General features: G+C 44.6%; 1 protein-coding gene across 1 annotated transcript in view; it reads right to left on the bottom strand.

Moving 5' to 3' along the window:
- The window catches only part of LOC130296197 (sperm protein associated with the nucleus on the X chromosome N2), a 28,899-nt gene extending 8,602 nt beyond the window's left edge, over window positions 1–20,297 (bottom strand). Inside the window, exon 1 of the mRNA XM_056547496.1 lies at window positions 19,895–20,297. Coding sequence (XP_056403471.1) covers window positions 19,895–19,899 — 5 coding nt within the window. The 5' untranslated portion in view covers window positions 19,900–20,297. The remainder of the gene's footprint in view (window positions 1–19,894) is intronic.
- Between the last annotated feature and the right edge of the window lie 449 nt (window positions 20,298–20,746).

The following is a 20,746-nucleotide window of genomic DNA, read 5'->3' as shown; positions in this document are numbered from 1 at the left end:
TTCACTGTAATGTATTCTGCTCTAGTGTACTCTGCTCTACCGTACTCTGCTCTACTGTACCCTGCTTCACTGTAATGTATTCTGCTCTACTGTACCCTGCTTCACTGTAATGTATTCTGCTCTAGTGTACTCTGCGCTACTGCACTCTGCTCTACTGTATCCTGCTTCACTGTAATGAACTTTCCTCTACTGTACTCTGCGCTACTGTACTCTGCTCTACTGTACCCTGCTTCACTGTAATGTATTCTGCTCTAGTGTACTCTGCTCTACTGTACTCTGCTCTACTGTACCCTGCTTCACTGTAATGTATTTTGCTCTAGTGTACTCTGCTCTACTGTACTCTGCTCTACTGTACCCTGCTTCACTGTAATGTATTCTGCTCTAGTGTACTCTGCTCTACTGTACTCTGCTCTACTGTACCCTGCTTCACTGTAATGTATTCTGCTCTAGTGTACTCTGCGCTACTGCACTCTGCTCTACTGTATCCTGCTTCACTGTAATGAACTTTCCTCTACTGTACTCTGCGCTACTGTACTCTGCTCTACTGTACCCTGCTTCACTGTAATGTATTCTGCTCTAGTGTACTCTGCTCTAGTGTACTCTGCTCTACTGTACCCTGCTTCACTGTAATGTATTCTGCTCTACTGTACCCTGCTTCACTGTAATGTATTCTGCTCTAGTGTACTCTGCGCTACTGCACTCTGCTCTACTGTATCCTGCTTCACTGTAATGAACTTTCCTCTACTGTACTCTGCGCTACTGTACTCTGCTCTACTGTACCCTGCTTCACTGTAATGTATTCTGCTCTAGTGTACTCTGCGCTACTGCACTCTGCTCTACTGTATCCTGCTTCACTGTAATGAACTTTCCTCTACTGTACCCTGCTCTTCTGTACTCTGCTTCACTGTAATGTATTCTGCTCTACTGTACCCTGCTTCACTGTAATGTATTCTGCTCTAGTGTACTCTGCGCTACTGCACTCTGCTCTACTGTATCCTGCTTCACTGTAATGAACTTTCCTCTACTGTACTCTGCGCTACTGTACTCTGCTCTACTGTACCCTGCTTCACTGTAATGTATTCTGCTCTAGTGTACTCTGCGCTACTGCACTCTGCTCTACTGTATCCTGCTTCACTGTAATGAACTTTCCTCTACTGTACTCTGCGCTACTGTACCCTGCTCTTCTGTACTCTGCACTACTGTACTCTGCTTCACTGTAATGTATTCTGCTCTACTGTACTCTGCTTTACTGTACTCTGCTTCACTGTAATGTATTCTGCTCTAGTGTACTCTGCGCTACTGCACTCTGCTCTACTGTATCCTGCTTCACTGTAATGAACTTTCCTCTACTGTACTCTGCGCTACTGTACCCTGCTCTTCTGTACTCTGCACTACTGTACTCTGCTTCACTGTAATGTATTCTGCTCTACTGTACTCTGCTTTACTGTACTCTGCTTCACTGTACTGTATTCTGCTCTACTGTACTCTGCGCTACTGTACTCTGCTTCACTGTAATGTATTCTGCTCTACTGTACTCTGCTTTACTGTACTCTGCTTCACTGTAATGTATTCTGCTCTACTGTACTCTGCTTTACTGTACTCTGCTTCACTGTAATGTATTCTGCTCTAGTGTACTCTGCGCTACTGCACTCTGCTCTACTGTATCCTGCTTCACTGTAATGAACTTTCCTCTACTGTACTCTGCGCTACTGTACCCTGCTCTTCTGTACTCTGCACTACTGTACTCTGCTTCACTGTAATATATTCTGCTCTACTGTACTCTGCTTTACTGTACTCTGCTTCACTGTAATGTATTCTGCTCTACTGTACTCTGCGCTACTGTACTCTGCTTCACTGTAATGTATTCTGCTCTACTGTTCTCTGCTTTACTGTACCCTGCTTCACTGTAATGTATTCTGCTCTACTGTACTCTGCTTTACTGTACCCTGCTTCACTGTAATGTATTCTGCTCTACTGTACTCTGCGCTACTGTACTCTGCTTCACTGTAATGTATTCTGCTCTACTGTACTCTGCTTTACTGTACCCTGCTTCACTGTAATGTATTCTGCTCTACTGTACTCTGCACTACTGTAATGTGTTCTGCTCTACTGTACTCTGCACTACTGTACTCTGCTTCACTGTAATGTATTCTGCTCTACTGTACTCTGCTTTACTGTACTCTGCTTCACTGTAATGTATTCTGCTTTACTGTACTCTGCTTTACTGTACCCTGCTTCACTGTAATGTATTCTGCTCTACTGTACTCATCGCTACTGTACCCTGCTTCACTGTAATGTATTCTGCTCTACTGTACTCTGCGCTACTGTACCCTGCTTCACTGTAATGTATTCTGCTCTACTGTACTCTGCACTACTGTACTCTGCTTCACTGTAATGTATTCTGCTCTACTGTACTCTGCGCTACTGTACCCTGCTTCACTGTATTGTATTCTGCTCTACTGTACTCTGCGCTACTGTACGCTGCTTCACTGTAATGTATTCTGCTCTACTGTACTCTGCGCTACTGTACCCTGCTTCACTGTAATGTATTCTGCTTTACTGTACTCTGCGCTACTGTACCCTGCTTCACTGTAATGTATTCTGCTCTAATGTACTCTGCTTTACTGTACCCTTCTTCACTGTAATGTATTCTGCTCTACTGTACTCTGCGCTACTGTACTCTGCTTCACTGTAATGTATTCTGTGCTACTGTACTCTGCTTCACTGTAATGTATTCTGCTCTACTGTACTCTGCTTTACTGTAATGTATTCTGCTCTACTGTACTCTGCTTCACTGTAATGTATTCTGCTCTACTGTACTCTGCACTACTGTACTCTGCTTCACTGTAATGTATTCTGCTCTACTGTACTCTGCTTCACTGTAATGTATTCTGCTCTACTGTACTCTGCTTTACTGTACCCTGCTTCACTGTAATGTATTCTGCTCTACTGTACTCTGCACTACTGTACCCTGCTTCACTGTAATGTATTCTGCTCTACTGTACTCTGCACTACTGTACTCTGCTTCACTGTAATGTATTCTGCTCTACTGTACTCTGCGCTACTGTACCCTGCTTCACTGTAATGTATTCTGCTCTACTATACTCTGCGCTACTGTAATGTATTCTGCTTCACTGTACTCTGCTTTACTGTACCTTGTTTCACTGTAATGTACTCTGCTTCAATCCACTCTGCTCTACTGTATCCTGCTTCACTGTACTCTGCTCTACTGTACCCTGCTCTACTGTACTCTGCTCTACTGTACTCTGCTTTACTGTATCCTGCTTCACTGTTCTTTGCTCTATTGTATCCTGCTTCATCGTACTCTGCTTCACTGTACTCTGCTCTACTGTATCCTGCTTCACTGTACTCTGCTCTACTGTACCCTGCTTTGCTGTACCCTGCTTCATTGTAATGTATTCTGCTTTACTGTACTCTGCGTCACTGTATCCTGCTTCACCGTTCTCTGCGCTACTGTATCCTGCTTCACTGTACTCTGCTCTTCTGTATCCTGCTTCACTGTACTCTGCTCTTCTGTATCCTGCTTCACTGTACTCTGCTGTACTGTATCCTGCTTCACTGTACTCTGCTCTACTGTACTCTGCTTTACTGAACCCTGCTTCATTGTAATGTATTCTGCTGTACTGTACTTTGCTGTACTGCACTCTGCTTCACTGTACTGTGCTGTACTGTACTCTGCTGTACTATACTCTGCTTCACTGTACTCTGCTATACTGTACTGTGCTGTACTATACTCTGCTTTACTGTACTCTGCTGTACTGTACTCTGCTGTACTGTGCTGTACTGCACTGTGCTTCACTGCATTCTGCTTCACTGTACTCTGCTGCACTGTACTCTGCTGTACTGTACTGTGCTGTACTGTATTCTGCGGTACTATACTCTGCTTCACTGTACTCTGCTGTACTATACTGTACTGTGCTGTTCTCTGCTGTACTATACTGTACTGTGCTGTTCTCTGTTGTACTGTACTGTACTGCACTCTGCTTCACTGTACTCTCTTGTACTGCACTCTGCTTAATTTTTCTCTGCTGTACTGTACTGTGCTGTTCTCTGCTGTACTGTACCGTACTCTGCTTCACTGTACTGTGCTGTACTGTATTCTGCTTCATTGTACTCCTCTGTACTGTATTCTGCTTCATTGTACTCTGCTGTACTGTACTCTGCTTCATTGTACTCTGCTGTACTGTACTCTGCTTCACTATATGCTGCTGTGCTGTACTCTGCTTCACTGTACTGTAGTGTACTCTGCTGTACTGTACTCTGCTTCACTATATGCTGCTGTACTGTACTCTGCTTCACTGTACTGTAGTGTACTCTGCTGTACTGTACTCTGCTTCACTATATGCTGCTGTGCTGTACTCTGCTTCACTGTACTGTAGTGTACTCTGCTGTGCTGCATTCTGCTGTACTATACTCTGCTGTATTATACTCTGCTGTACTGTACTCTGCTTCACTATATGCTGCTGTGCTGTACTCTGCTTCACTGTACTGTAGTGTACTCTGCTGCACTGTACTTTGCTTCACCATATTCTGCTTCACTGTATCCTGTAGCACCATACCATGCTTAAAGTGTCCCTCTATCATTTAAAAAAAAACTTTTGACATGTTATCTGCTTTCAATAAAAGAAAATGGGATGTAACGGTAGATGGCATCCACCAGCATACTGTGTGTCCTGGCACTCACCGGCGCTAAGCCAGGTTCTTTGCTCCACATCTTCACTGAAGCCCCTGGGCTTCCTCCTCTGAACTCACTGCTGCTGCTCCTACCACTGCTGCAGTTCCTGCTAAGCCCTCTAGGGGCCGAATGCATGCACTGGCTGTAACCTTACGGGTTCTTATGTGGTTCTTTAAAATTTCCCTCGCCAATACCAATACCAGCACCACATATATAATGCTTCTCCACCAATCTACTGTTGCCTGAGCAATTGTGTAGTTAAAGGGGTACTCCGCTGCTCAGCGTTTGGAACAAACTGTTCCGAATACTGGAAGCTTGAGATGGCATAGCCCCGCCCCCTCATGACATCACACCCCGCCCCCTCAATGCAAGTCTATGTGAGGGGGCGTGACAGCTGCCACGCCCCCTCCCATAGACTTGCATTGTGGGGGCTGGGTGTGACATCATGAGGGAGCGGGGCTATGACGTCACAAGCTCCTGGCGACGGCTCCAGCGTTCGGAACAGTTTGTTCCAAATGCTGACCAGCGGAGTACCCCTTTAATTGCCTGTTTTCCTGGAGTTGCCTCTGTCTGATTCCTCAGTACCTTGCTGATTCTCCAGTGTATGATCTGGACTGTCGACCACGCCGTCATCAAGCCAGCAACACCTGGCTGCATGTGAGCTTCTCAGCTCTGCTGTGCTACAGACTCAGCACTGATTAACAACTTTTCTGCTCTGTACACTGCTGTGCTACTACCACCTACAGAGTCAGCTCACTCCGCCTGCCTGTACCCCTGGTGCTTGGCACTGGGCACTCTTACCTGCCCTTCCAACTGCCATCTAATCAAGACCACTCTTGCAGTAGCGAGCGACCTGGTATCTCTCCTGCAGCAGTCCTGCAAGTCCAGCACTACTCACACAAATTCCCAAATTGGTCCTTGTCCCCATTGGGTCTCACAATCTAAATCCAACTATCAGTATGTTTTTTGGTGTGTGGGAGAACACGCAAACTAGTTGCAAATGTTGTCCTTGGAAGGTTTTGATGCTAACTACTGAGCCACCATGCTGATGTATCCTGAAGCAGGATGAAGGTTGAAAACCAGGAGAATACTTAGATTTACACTCCTAAGTTTGGCCCTAAGTCAAACCTGTAGGTGGCCCTGTGGGTCCACACCTGTTGGGGCGTTAGAAGGGATCAGATGATTGGTAATTTTTGGTATCACAATTCCTTTCGCCTCCGGCTGGATGTCTGGGCAGTATATCTGCGCACATTCACTTATTTATTATTGTTCACTGTGTCACCTTTTGCGTGTTGTGTGTCCACAGGATTATTAGGATGTGGTAGCCCTTCTGGGTGTCCTCCTGGCGGTCTAGGGGAGGTGTGTGTGGCCATTAGGTTCCACACCTCCCTGCAAAAACCCCGGGTACTCCTACATGGGCAGGGTACCGACCGTTATCGGCTCTGCGGGCAGATACCTTGGCCAATGCCAAGGGGGAAGCCGGGAGCATTTGTGGTTCCTTAGTAGCTTCGGCAAAAAGGGACATCGAACCTGGAACCTCACAGGTACCTTTTGGTCCGGAGGTGAAGGGTAAGGTTTGTTGGGGGCCTCTCTTCTGTCCGAGAAGGGCTTGCATAGACCGCATCCTTTGTAACACGTTTGCACTTTTTCTTGCACTTTGAGTGATTCGAGAGCACGTTCCTCGGCTCTTAGATGAAAAAATAAATAAAAATCCCTTTCGACTCCCTCATTGTAGACAGTTCCCGTTTTCATGTTAAATTTAAAGACTATGGGGGTGGGGATTCATCAATCTATATAGAGCATTTTCAAGTGTATGATATTTTCTGTGTTCTTTTTGTGTGTTTTTTTGGTGGAACTTTTTCTAACAATGTCACCCTTCGAGTGTACCGTAGAGCCATTTTTCCCGTACACATCGATTTACCAACTGCATTTTTTTTGGACGCACAAAAAGAACGCAAGTCTAATTTTTTTCGCAAATATACACCACCTCGGAGGACACATACCAAAGTGTCTATTTTCACACAGTAAGGACTGCAACTCCCATCATGGACAGACTTTGCCTATGATGGGAGTTGTAGTCCAGGGGTTGAGGTGCAGATCGCAGCAGGTCATTATCCAGAGACCCGCTGCGATCCGCATTTATTAACTGTAAAAGCCGGCGGTACATGTGGCTACACTGCGCTGCCGCCGGCTCTTGTATGCACTGTCATAATTCATAATCCCCGTCGCCGGGACACGGGAGCTCTGATTGGTCAATAACTATCCACCAATCAGAGCTCCCGTCTCCCGGTGGGGAGCATGAATTATAAGAGCTGTATATTGGAGCCTGCGGCAGCGCAGTGTAGCCACATGTACCGGCGGCTTGAATAGTTTATAAATTTGGATCGCAGGAGAATGATCTGCTGAGATCTGCCCCTCTGCCCTTTGACTACTACTCCCATGATGGGACAGAGCCTGTCTCATGATGGGAGTAGTTGTAGTACCGCAGCGCTGCTGAGGGATGGCACTTGCACATCCGCCGGCTGTGGAACTTTTAGGACTACTACTCCCATCATTGACAGACTCTGCTCATGATGGCAGTTATAGTCCAGGGGCTGATGTGCAGATCGCACCGGGTCATTCTGCAGAGACCCGCTGCGATCCGCATTTATTAAGATATACACTGTCATAATTCATAATCCCCGCCGCCGGGAGAGGGGCGCTCTGATTGGTCAATAGCTATCCACCAATCAGAGCTCCCGTGTTCCGGTGGGGATTATGAATTATTACAGTGTATATACGTATATGCAAGCTGGCGGCAGCGCAGTGGAGATGCATGTACCGCTGGTTTGTATAGTTAATAAATGCGTATTGCAACAGAGAATGATCTGCTGCGATCCACATTTAAGTTAAAAAGCCGGCGGTACATGCGGCTACACTGCGCTCCTATATACACTGTAATAATTCATAATCGCCGCTGGGAGAGGGGAGCTCTGATTGGTCAATAGCTATCCACCAATCAGAGCTCCCGTGTTCCGGCGGGGATTATGAATTATGTCAGTGTATATAGGAGCACAGGAGCGCAGTGTAGCTGCAGGTATCGACGGCTTTTTAACTTAAAGGTGGACCGCAGCAGATCATTCTCTGGAGATCTGTTGCGATCCGCATTTATTAACTATACAAACCGGCCTTACATGTGTCTAAACTACGCTGCCCCAATATACACTGTCATAATTCATAAAACACGTTTTGCATAATGGGAACAGAGCCTTTCTGGAAGTGAGTTCCCAAACAGGGAGACTCCAGCTGTTGCTTAACTACAGCCCCCATGATGGGAGTTGTAGTTTAGCAACAATTGGAGGCTCCCTATTTATGAACACGCTGCATTATGTGCGCTCTTCCCAGGGGAGAGCGCAAAAGAAATGTACTAAACCATATTTCTTGTTTTTCTTTTCTTCTCATTTCAGATACGTGAATGCGGTGGACTATGTCAGATTCGGTGGACTGCGACGATGACCAGCATTTTTTTTTTTATCAATAAAATGGTTAACGAGGGCTGTGGGGAGTGTTTTTTTTTAAATAAATTTTTTTTTCAATGTGTCTTGTTTTTTATAATTGAATTTTCAGGCTTAGTAGTGGAAGCCGGTCTTATAGACAGAATCCTTTACTAAGCTGGGGCTTAGCGTTTGCCCCAAAATCAGCTAGCGATAACCGCCAATTATCACCCCGGTACCCACCGCCACAGGGGTGCCGGGAAGAGCCGGTACCAACAGGCCCGGAGCGTCAAAAATGGCGCTTCTGGGCCTAGGAGGTGACAGGCTGGCGTTATTTAGGCTGGGGAGGGCCAGTAACAATGGTCCTCCCCCACCCTGGTAACGTCAGGCTGTTGCTGCTTGGTTGTTATCTGGCTGATACTGAAAATAGGGGGAACCCTATGCATTTTCTTTTGTTTGTTTTTTATAAATAAAAAACGTGTGTGGTTCCCTAATTTTTTCAGTATCTGCCATATGCCAACCAAGCAGCAACATCCTGATGTTACCAGGGTGGCGAGGACATTTGTTACTGGCCCTCCCCAGCCTAAATAATGCCAGCCTGTCACTGCTTAGGCCCAGAAGCGCCATTTTTGACACTCCGGGCCTGTTGATACCAGCTCTTCCTGGAACCCCTGTGGCGGTGGGTAATAATTGGGATTAGCGCTAGCTGTTTTGGGGGCTAACGCTAAGCCCCGGCCTAGTAATAGATTATGTCTACAAGACGCCTTCCACTACTAAGCCTGAAAATTCAATTATAAAAAAACACAACACATTGAAAAAAAATTTTTGTTAAAAGAACACTCCCCCCACAGCCCTCGTTAACCCTTTTATTGACAGTTAAAAAAAAATATGCTGTTCATCGTCGCAATCCACAAAGTCTGACATAGTCCTCTGCATTCACGTATCTAAATTTCGAAGAAAAAAAGTTTAGTACATTTTTTTGTTTCCACACACCAGCAAAAACGCAAGAAAAAAAACGCAAGAAAAACTGACAAAATGCAGGAAAAATCTGTGACAGTTTTTCTGGCGTTTTTAAGATGGACAAAAAACCACAATGGTATCCTGGCCTCAAAGCAATAGAACAAAATCCCTACGTTCACTTTTCCTGTGAGGTAGAGAAGGAGTGTACGGTAGAGCGAGGGGGGGCGATTCTATATTTGCACAAGATCTATCAAAGGACTTGCACAGCCTTAGTAAATTCTGAGCAAGAGTGTACAATGTAAACTATATGTAAACTTACCAGACTGAAGTATCAGTGCAGTGCAGTACTATTCAGGAATAGGAAAACAGAGCTACTTTCTTTAAAGAGGCACTGTCATTGTTAAAAACTTTTCATATATTGCAGGACTCATTACATTTCACAATATACACCTGTTAAAAAAAAATTTAATTTTCAACTGAAATTCATGCTCAAAATAGCCACCACTAGGGGTCGCCTGTCTTTTAGCCAGACAGACTAGTCTAGATTTTACAGCATGCTGGATACCGGCCGTAAAGCATACCGTATGCAATATAGGAGATTTCTATTGTGTATGCAAAACTACTGTTATGAATTCACCATAATGTCTTCTGATTACTGCAGGCAAGCTCCAAGTATCTTCCTCTGACACAGCATAAAACCAGAGAGGAAAGGGTTACAGAGTAGAGAGTACTGATTGGCTGACTGCACAGGCTTGCTCCTGTGAGGGAGACAGACTGACACGCCCCCTCCAGCCTGCACAATGAAAAAGTAACTCACCAGCAGATAAATGCTTATATCTCTGGATATATAGGTCCCAGACACCTAAAAATGATATGCACATGATCAGGATTGGGTCCTGAGTAACATATCACTTTTTTCTTTTTTTTTTGCACTATGACAGGTATGCTGTAAGGCTAAGTCTCCACTTGTTTTTTTTTTGTGGCAGTTTTTGGAGATCTGCCACTGCAGTTTTTGAGCCAAAGCCAGAAGTGTATTCAAAACGAATAGGACATATAAAGGAAGGACTTACACTTCTCCTCCCTTATGGATCCACTTCTGACTTTGGCTCAAAAACTGCAGTGGCAGATATCCAAAAACTGCCATAAAAAAAACAAGTGAAAAAAAATAAATAAAAAAAAAAAGCTCCCTTACTGTCTCCAGGTTGGGTGTGGTTCTGCAGCTCAGTTCCACTGAAGTGAATGGAGTCAAGTTAGCTTTGTATTTTTCTATTCATAGATAACCCCTTTAGTTCCCAGAAGAAGCTTTCTGTGCTGCTATCTTGGCTGTTGGAGGATCCCATGGCCTACGGAGACAGAACGGGTGTTTTGTGAGTTTACTTCTATGATAAATTGTGCATTGTTCTCTTTTAGGCAACCAGTCATCCAGGTTCGGCCTGAGGTCTTGGAGATGATCCAGAATAAACAAGGACCCAGGTAAAAACAAGCAATGCCCGTAATCTGCACTGCAAAAACTATTGGGCTGAGTTTACTTCAATTATTTTCATCACCTTTTCAATTAACTTAAACTAAACCAATTTTTAGTTCGTCTTATTAAACGTTGTCAACTTGCAGACCATAGTGTTATGTTAATAATACTTAAAGGGGTACTCCTCCCCTGGCATCTTATCCCCTATCCAAAGGATAGGGGATAAGATGTCAGATCGCCGCGGTCCCACTGCTGGGGACCCCGGGGATCGCCACTGCGGCACCTCACCATCATTACTGCATAGAGCGAGTTCGCTCTGTGCGTAATGACAGGCGATACAGGGGCCGGAGCAGCGTGACGTCACGGCTCCGCCCCTCATGACATCACGGCCCGTCCCCTTAATGCAAGTCTATGGCAGGGGGCGTGACGACCGCCGCGCCCCCTCCCATAGACTTGTATTGAAATGGGCGGACCGTGACGTCACGAGGGGCGGAGCCGTGACATAACAATGCTCCGGCCCCTGTATTGCCCGTCATTACGTGCAGAGCGATCTCGCTCTGCGCAGTAATGATAGCGGGGTGCTGCAGCAGCGATCCCCGGGGTCCCCAGCAGGGGATAAGATGTCTAGGGGCGGAGTACCCCTTTAACCCCTTAAGGACCGGAGGTTTTTCCGTTTTTGCATTTTCGTTTTTTGCTCCTTGCCTTTAAAAAATCATAACTCTTTCAAATTTACACCTAAAAATCCATATGATGGCTTATTTTTTGCGCCACCAATTCTACTTTGTAATGACGTCAGTCATTTTGCCCAAAAATCTATGGTGAAGCGGGAAAAAAAATCATTGTGCGACAAAATTGAAAAAAAAAAACGCTGTTTTGTAACTTTTGGGGGCTTCCGTTTCTACGTAGTACATTTTTCGGTAAAAATGACACCTGATTTGTATTCTGTAGGTCCATACGATTAAAATGATACCCTACTTATATAGGTTTGATTTTGTCGGACTTCTGGAAAAAATCATAACTACATGCAGGAAAATTAATACGTTTAAAATTGTCATCTTCTGACCCCTATAACTTTTTTATTTTTCCGTGTATGGGGCGGTATGAGGGCTCATTTTTTGCGCCGTGATCTGAAGTTTTTAACGGTACCATTTTTGCATTGATAGGACTTATTGATCACTTTTTATTCATTTTTAAATGATATAAAAAGTGACCAAAAATGCACTATTTTGGACTTTGGAATTTTTTTGCGCGCACGCCATTGACCGAGCGGTTTAATTAATGATATATTTTTATAATTCGGACATTTCCGCACGCGGTGATACCATATATGTTTATTTTTATTTTTATTTACACTGTGTTTTTTTTTTTATTGGAAAAGGGGGGTGATTCAAACTTTTAATAGGGTAGGAGTTAAATGATCTTTATTCACTTTTTTTTTTCACTTTTTTTTTGCAGTGTTATAGGTCCCATAGGGACCTATAACACTGCACACACTGATCATTGTTATCCCATAGGGACCTATAACACTGCTCACACTGATCTTCTATGTTGATCACTGGTTTCTCATAAGAAACCAGTGATCAACGATTCTGCCGGATGACTGCTCATGCCTGGATCTCAGGCACTGAGCAGTCATTCGGCGATCGGACAGCGAGGAGGCAGGTAGGGGCCCTCCCGCTGTCCTGTCAGCTGTTCGGGATGCCGCGATTAGCCGCGGCTATCCCGAACAGCCCGACTGAGCTAGCCGGGAACTTTCACTTTCACTTTTAGCCGCGCGGCTCAGCTTTGAGCGCGCGGCTAAAGGGTTAATAGCGCGCGGCGCCGCGATCGGCGCTGCGCGCTATTAGAGGCGGGTCCCGGCTTCACTATGACGCCGGGCCCGCCATGATATGACGCGGGGTTACTGTGTAACCCCGCGTTATATCGAAAGAGCAGGACCAAGGACGTACCGGTACGTCCTTGGTCCTTAAGGGGTTAAAGGGGTACTCCGGTGGAATTATAATTTTTTTTTTAAATCAACTGGTGCCAGAAAATTAAACAGATTTGTAAATTACTTCTATTAAAAAATCTTAATCCTTCCAGTACTTATCAGCTGCTGTATAATACAGAGGAAGTTCTTTTCTTTTTGAATTTCCTTTCTGTCTGACCACAGTGCTCTCTGCCGACATCTCTATCCATGTCAGGAACTGACCAGAGCAGGAACAAATCCCCATAGCAAACCTATCCTGCTCTGAACAGTTCCTGACATGGACAGCGGTGTCAGCAGAGAGCACTGTGGTCAGACAGAAAAGAACAATTCAACTTCCTGTGGAGCATACAGCAGCTGATAAGTACTGGAAGGATTAAGATTTTTTTTTATTGAAGAAATTAAAAAATCTGTTTAACTTTCTGGCACCAGTTGATTTAAAACATTTTTTTTCTCCCACTGGAGTACCCCTTTAACCTACGTTGTCTGACTAATTAGACTTTATGGTTCATATTTATTAATCAGCCTGAACCCCTAATTGTCTGTTTTTTCCCATAATAACTGATCACAGCTCAACTTTCACTTTACAAGAGTTTGTTAAGAAATAAAATCTGGGCTGTGATTGGTTGTTATGGGAAAAACCTGACAATTAGGGTTTCAGGCTGATTGATAACTCTTCCCCTATATGTTTTTAACATGAAGTTGTAAGTAAAGCCAACTCAAAGTATTTGCAGACACATAGCAACCAATCAGCTCCCTTTTTTCATTTTTAACCCCTTAAAGGGATACTCCCTTGGAAAACTTTTATTTTATTTTTTTAAATAAACTGGTGCTAGAAAGTTGAACAGATTTGTAAATTACTTCTATAAAAAAATCTTAATCCTTTCAGTACTTATTAGCTGCTAAATACTACAGAGGAAATGGTTTTCTTTTTGGAACATAGAGCTCTCTGCTGACATCATGACCACAGTGCTCTCTGCTGACATCTCTGTCCATTTTAAGTACTGTCCAGAGTAGAAGAAAATCCCCATGAAATCTCCATATGCTGCTCTGGACAGTTCTTAAAATGGACAGAGATGTCAGCAGAGAGCTCTATGTTCCAAAAAGAAAACCATTTCCTCTGTAGTATTTAGCAGCTAATAAGTACTGAAAGATTTTAGGGGTACTCCACTGGAAAACATTTTCTTTTAAATCAACTGGTGCCAGAAAGTTAAACAGATTTGTAAATTACTTCTATTAAAAAAATCTGAATCCTTCCAGTACTTTTCAGCTGCTGTATGATCCACAGGAAGTTCTTTTCTTTTTCTTTTTCCTTTCTGCCTGACCACAGTGCTCTCTGCTGACATCTCTGTTCATTTTAGGAACTGTCCAGAGTAGGAGCAAATACCCATAGCAAACCTATCCTGCACTGGACAGTTCCTGACATGGACAGAGGTGTCAGCAGAGAGAACTGTGTGGTCAGACAGAAAAGACATTCAAAAAGAAAAGAACTTCCTGTGAATCATACAGCAACTGATAAGTACTGGAAGGATTAATATTTTTAAATAGAAGTAATTTACAAATATGTTTAACTTTCTGGCACCAGTTGATTTAATAAATTTTTTTTTCCAGTGTAGTATCCCTTTAAAAGCTTTGTCTAGATGACTCGAAATATTATGTTTTATTTGTAAAAATGTTAAGATGACAACCTGGCATAATCCTTTTATCAGTAAGAAGACAAGCTAAGAAGAAGTCAATGAAAAACAAGGGTTAAAAAAAATATCCGTACAGGAATCCACATACCAGTCTGAATGACTGGAAATACTCAGCGAGGTTACTGGAGAGGAAATCATTACTGACCTATTCTATACACTACTATATAGTCCAACATGCTGGGAGTTGTAGTTTTCTTTTGGGGCAGCTACTGAGCCACAGGCTGTATCAGGGCATGCTGGGAGTTGTAGGTAGTAACTAACTGCAACTCCTGAATTTAAAGGGGTTATCCAGGAAAAAACTTTTTTTTTTTATATATATATATATATATATATATCAACTGGCTCCAGAAAGTTAAACAGATTTGTAAATTACTTCTATTAAAAAATCTTAATCCTTTCAGTACTTATGAGCTTCTGAAGTTTAGGTTGTTCTTTTCTGTCTAAGTAATCTCTGATGACACGTGTCTCGGGAACCGCCCAGTTTAGAAGAGGTTTGCTATGGGGATCTGCTTCTAAACTGGGCGTTTCCCGAGACAGGTGTCATCAGAGATTACTTAGACAGAAAAGAACAACCTTAACTTCAGAAGCTCATAAGTACTGAAAGGATTAAGATTTTTTAATAGAAGTAATTTACAAATCTGTTTAACTTTCTGGAACCAGTTGATATATAGAAAAAAGTTTTTCCTGGAATACCCCTTTAATTAAAAAAAAAGTGATCAAAAACTCACACGAAAACAAAAATGGTACTGTTAAAAACCACAGATCGGGGGGGGGGGGGCAAAAAAGGAGCCCTCATACAGGCCCGTATAGGGAGAAATCAAAAAGTTATAGGGGTCAGAATAGGACAAAATTTTCCCTGCATATGTGTATCCTGTGATGTCACGCATATATAATTAATTATGCAAATTAGCATGGCCGGTATTTTTTTTGTTATTGCAAGAAAGGGGGCAACCCTAGCAACAAACCTGGCAGGAGGACATGGACAGAATAATAAAAGTTGCTATCTGCTATGAAAGAGGCGTTCTCCCCCTGCTGCACGGAAAAGCGTGAGAAGGTTGCATGAGAACTCCTAAAACTTTTCGGATGAGGGGGGTTAAGAAATCGCTACCGCCAATAGTGGTCCTAATGCATTTGTTGGCACCCTGCCCTACTTTTTGTTATTTCAGAAGCACCAGGTGTGGAGTCGGAGTGTGTTTAGGGGCCTTTACTTGTAATCTGAATATAGCACAATGCAGGGAAGACACAAATCATGTCTTCCCTGGTGCTTATGTTCTGCTGTATATAGGGTTGCCACCTTTCTTGGCCAAAAATACCGGCAATGCTAATTTGCATAATTAATTATAAATGCGTAACATCACAGGATACACATATGCGGGGGAAATTTAGTCTTATTCTGACCCCTATAACCTTTTTAATTTTCCTTATATGGGCCTGTATGAGGGCTCATTTTATACAGCCCGATCTGTAGTTTTTAAAGGGGTACTCCACTGGAAAACATTTTTTTTTATCAACTGGTGACAGAAAGTTAAACAGATTTGTAAATGACTTGTAAATTCTTAATCCTTCCAGTACTTATCAGCTGCTGTTATGATCCACAGGAAGTTCTTTTTCTTTTTGAATTTCCTTTCTGCCTGACCACAGTGCTCTCTGCTGACACCTCTGTCCATTTTAGAAACTGTAAAGAGCAGGATAGGTTTTCTATGGGGATTTGCTCCTACTCTGGACAGTTCCCAAAATGGATAAAGGTGTCAGCAGAGAGCACTGTGGTCAGGCATAAAGGAAATTCAAAAAGAAAAGAACTTCCTGTGGATCATACAGCAGCTGATCAGTACTGGAAGGATTAACATTTTTTTAATAGATTAATTAAATTTAACTTACTGGCACCAGTTGATTAAAAAAAAAAGTTTTCCAATCGAGTAACCCTTTAACAGTACCAGTATCATTTTTTTTTTTAATTAAATTCGGGAGTTGCAGTTAGTTACTAACTACAACTGCCAGCATGCCCTGATACAGCCTGTGGCGTAGCAGCTGCCCCAAACGAAAACTACAACTCCCAGCATTGGATCAATATAAAAATCCCGTCAGGGTGTCCAAAATACCGTCTGTGCTAGTAAGATACCGGCCAGGTGGCAACCCTAGCTATATACCTGCTCTATGTACTGGCCACTTTACTGATAGGGTCAGTGAAGGCGGTGTCGGCACTGATTCTGTTAAGAATTATGCACATTTTTCCTGTACACTTTTTATGTGGCTTTGTCGTAGGGCCTTGGGGGTGTAGTGTAGTTGGGGTGTTGCTTCGGTATATGAGGGGTTAATTTAACCCCTGTCTCTTGTGACGCCAGGGTGAGGGTTAATACGCTGAGGTAAATCTTCGACCTCTCGCCACCCTTCCCAGAAACGATAGGTGCGTGTTTAAATGAATGAAGGTCCACAATAGGGATGAACTTGAACTTGTATAAACTTTACTGAGGTACTTCCAATTAACAGCAACAGTCTTAGCAATACAGTCTCTATGTAGTACGGCAGTGATTGACAGATGCCGCGGACCATTAGCTTATCCAACAGGTTATTAGGAGTGATGCAGAGATCCGTCCGGATTTAGGGGAGTATTTAGGTCCGGTGATCTTGCAGACTTAAGAGGGATTGAGATAACTCACAGTTTTGTAAGATGGCCGTTGCCGCAAGGCTTGGGCCTAGTCACTGCTGATGACAGCTGGGCAGATCCTCCTTTATCAGCAGTCCACGAGGAAAGAGATGCTGCTTGCTTGACAGCACAGGAACAAGAGACAAGAGATTAATGGCTGCCGCTCCCTTATATGGGCAGGGGCAGGGCCGTTTTGGATTGGTCCATGTCAGCTGTCACTTACCGTTACAATGCATGGTGGGCGATCACCTGACTTCCTCCAAAGGTCCTTGGACCATAAAACCATAGAGTTTTGGAACGCATCACGTGACCCGCAGGTCCTGCGAAACTACAACAAGGTAAGTACACTTTATTTACATATTTACACATTGGATTTGAATAATTTTAACTATTACAGGGGTGACAAGGGGCTAACTATAGATGAGGACCCCACTGGTACCTAGGGACTCTGACTTTGGGCACCTCACCACAAGGTAATGGTAATGCATGCAATCCGGTACCGGGACACCACACTTTTTCTGATTTTATCTTTTTCTACATATCGAGTACATACAATGGTTTAGTGCAGTTCTATGTTTTCATGAAACGTAAACATTGCTGAGATTATCACGTATCACACTGACACGGTAAACGCTGGTTTAATGGCAACGTGGTACCAGAAATCCAGGCATCGTGCCAGGTTGTATTGTGTGCAGGACAAGGCGGGGGAGGGGAATCCGAGTCGCTCCAGTGCTGTATTCATCGTAATGTCATCAGAATATTAGCAGGCTATCTTTGAAGAGATTTCTGTGTTTACATTACTACGTACACATTTCATGTATTACTTATTGAGACCCTAATGCTCCAGACGTTCATCCAGGATTCTGCTCTTTTTACTACTCTTGTTGTATGTATCAGCACAGCTCCATAGCTGCATTGCCTTAACCCTTTGCAAAAACTGAAAAAACCCATGTGTGATCTCCTTTCTCCTCTGCAGTGGTACAGTCCCTGTGTAATCTCCTCTCTCCTCTACAGACACTGACTAACCTTCTGTGTAATCGCCTCTATCCTCTGTAGATACAGAAAAAGCCCTGTGTGATCTCCTCTCTCCTCTGTAGACACTGATACAACCCCTGTGTGATCTCCTCTCTCTTCTGTAGACACTGATACAACCCCTGTGTGATCTCCTCTCTCTTCTGTAGACACTGATACAACCCCTGTGTGATCTCCTCTCTCTTCTGTAGACACTGATACAACCCCTGTGTGATCTCCTCTCTCCTCTGTACACACTACTACAACCCCTGTGTGATCTCCTCTCTCCTCTGTACACACTAATATAACCCCTGTGTGATCTCCTCTCTCTTCTGTAGACACTGATACAACCCCTGTGTGATCTCCTCTCTCCTCTGTACACACTACTACAACCCCTGTGTGATCTCCTCTCTCCTCTGTACACACTACTACAACCCCTGTGTGATCTCCTCTCTCCTCTGTACACACTAATATAACCCCTGTGTGATCTCCTCTCTCTTCTGTAGACACTGATACAACCCCTGTGTGATCTCCTCTCTCCTCTGTACACACTAATACAACCCCTGTGTGATCTCCTCTCTCCTCTGTTCACACTAATACAACCCCTATGTGATCTCCTCTCTCTTCTGTAGACACTGATACAACCCCTGTGTGATCTCCTCTCTCCTCTGTACACACTAATACAATCCCTATGTGATCTCCTCTCTCTTCTGTAGACACTGATACAACCCCTATGTGATCTCCTCTCTCTTCTGTAGACACTGATACAACCCCTGTGTGATCTCCTCTCTCCTCTGTTCACACTAATACAATCCCTATGTGATCTCCTCTCTCTTCTGTAGACACTGATACAACCCCTATGTGATCTCCTCTCTCTTCTGTAGACACTGATACAACCCCTGTGTGATCTCCTCTCTCCTCTGTACACACTAATACAACCCCTGTGTGATCTCCTCTCTCCTCTGTTCACACTAATACAACCCCTATGTGATCTCCTCTCTCTTCCGTAGACACTGATACAACCTCTGTGTGATCTCCTCTCTCCTCTGTACACACTAATACAGTACCTGTGTGATCTCCTCACTCCTCTGCAAAAACTAATACAGCACTGTGTGATCTCCTCTCTCCTCTGAAGACACTAATACATCATACATCCCCTTTGTGAACTCTGCTCCAGCTATAGTGCCATCTGTACCAAAGCAGCTTGCGCCACTGGGGGACAAAGTGTTGGTGCCTGTTGGGCCGGCAAAACCTCCTCCTCAGCAGGAGTAGGCCGAGGCATTTTAGTTGGTGCCAGTTGAGTAGGTCAAACCTCCTCAATGCCAGGAGTAGGCCTGGGCACATCTGTTGACTTCTTCCTTGGGTCTGGATGGTACTAAGATGCCATGACGGGCACCTCGGGCAGGAACTCCTCCTCCATTGTTTGACCTTTGACTCGTGGAGGCAGTAGACCAAAGGGATCCGACTTCCAATCCTCAGAGGGAAAGCAGACAAAGGGGAGCTGTGTGGGGCTCTTAGGTCGGGTAACAGCTGCCGCCCATTCTCCTCGTGCACTGCGAACTGGGGTGTACTCCACGATCTCCCGCTCTCCAAGGAGTGCAAATGTGGGGGGAGATAGTCTCTCTTGACTGCTCGTCGTTTGACAAGGGCGGTGCCCCCATGGTAGCAGTCCATTAAGGTGCCAAACCCCCGGACTCTATCGAATTTGACCACTGTGGATCTTTGCCTCTCAAGGGGTGGCCCAACATGCAGATATACAGGCGCTCCAATTGCTTTGGGCCGTATTCACCCCTCATTTCTTCCACAATTGCAGCTATCTGGGCCTCCTGCCTGACCCTCTCGGACACTGCTGTTGGAATAGGGGGATGCCCACTCTGGAAGTGGGGGTGAAGTAGGGCGTACTGGAGACTTCTGGGCCTGGAGGGTGGACTCTGGGCTGGACTGACTAGAGAGGGTAGAGAAACTACTTCCGCCGGAGTACTCACATCATACTCTTCTGTCGGTAACTCTGCCCAGGACCCCCAGGACCGATGGTGTGGAGACAGCCTCACCGGCGGCGCTCCTCTGGATGACGCGGGCGTTCTGCCCTCAGGAGTCGCTGGCCACTGCTCGTCGTCTTCCGGCAGCGGGACTTTCAAGCATGCCTCTTCGCCTCCTAACGATAGCTTCTGCAGCCAGTCCTCCAGCTCCTGGAACACCTGAGCTGCGGCCGCTGATACTTTGCGGGCGCTGGGTACCATCTTGGGACTCACAGACCTCGTGTTCTCCTGTGCTTCCGCCATCTTGCTCTGCTCACCAACTTCCTGCAGACTGAAGAGGTCCAGCTGCGCTGCTCCTTTTATACTGGACTTCGGCAAGATGGCTGCCGACAGGAAGTACGTCAGCGGCAGGTCCCTTACTTACACACACACACACACCCCCCGGCAACAAGGGGCGGACCTTTCTGGTTCTATTTCGGATTCGAGACTGCAACTTGATTTCAACGCCCAGGGGGGGAGGGGGGGGGGGGGTCGCTGACCTGCGCGGGACTTTTTTGTGCTTTTTTCTTCCATAGCTTTAACCCCTTCAGGTACGGCAAACACTTTGCAACGCAGCATAGCTTCTAAACGGATTTTACATATGGTTGGCACAACTTCAATACTTTTCACAATGGCAGACAATAAACGTTTGTGGTGTCCCGGTACCGTATTCCATAGCGTACCTTGTATTGTGTTCCCCAAAGTCAGAGTAACTACATTCAGGTAGGGTTCCCCAGGTGGGAAAGCCCCTAGTCGCCTCTCTTCTATTCTAATTCTAGGATGATTATATGTACATATTTAATAACATGTATATTTAAT

The sequence above is a fragment of the Hyla sarda genome, chromosome 1, assembly GCF_029499605.1.
Source record: "Hyla sarda isolate aHylSar1 chromosome 1, aHylSar1.hap1, whole genome shotgun sequence".
Taxonomy (NCBI): domain Eukaryota; kingdom Metazoa; phylum Chordata; class Amphibia; order Anura; family Hylidae; genus Hyla; species Hyla sarda.
Note: the sequence above shows the minus strand (reverse complement) of the source record. Positions and strands in the feature narration are given on the sequence as shown.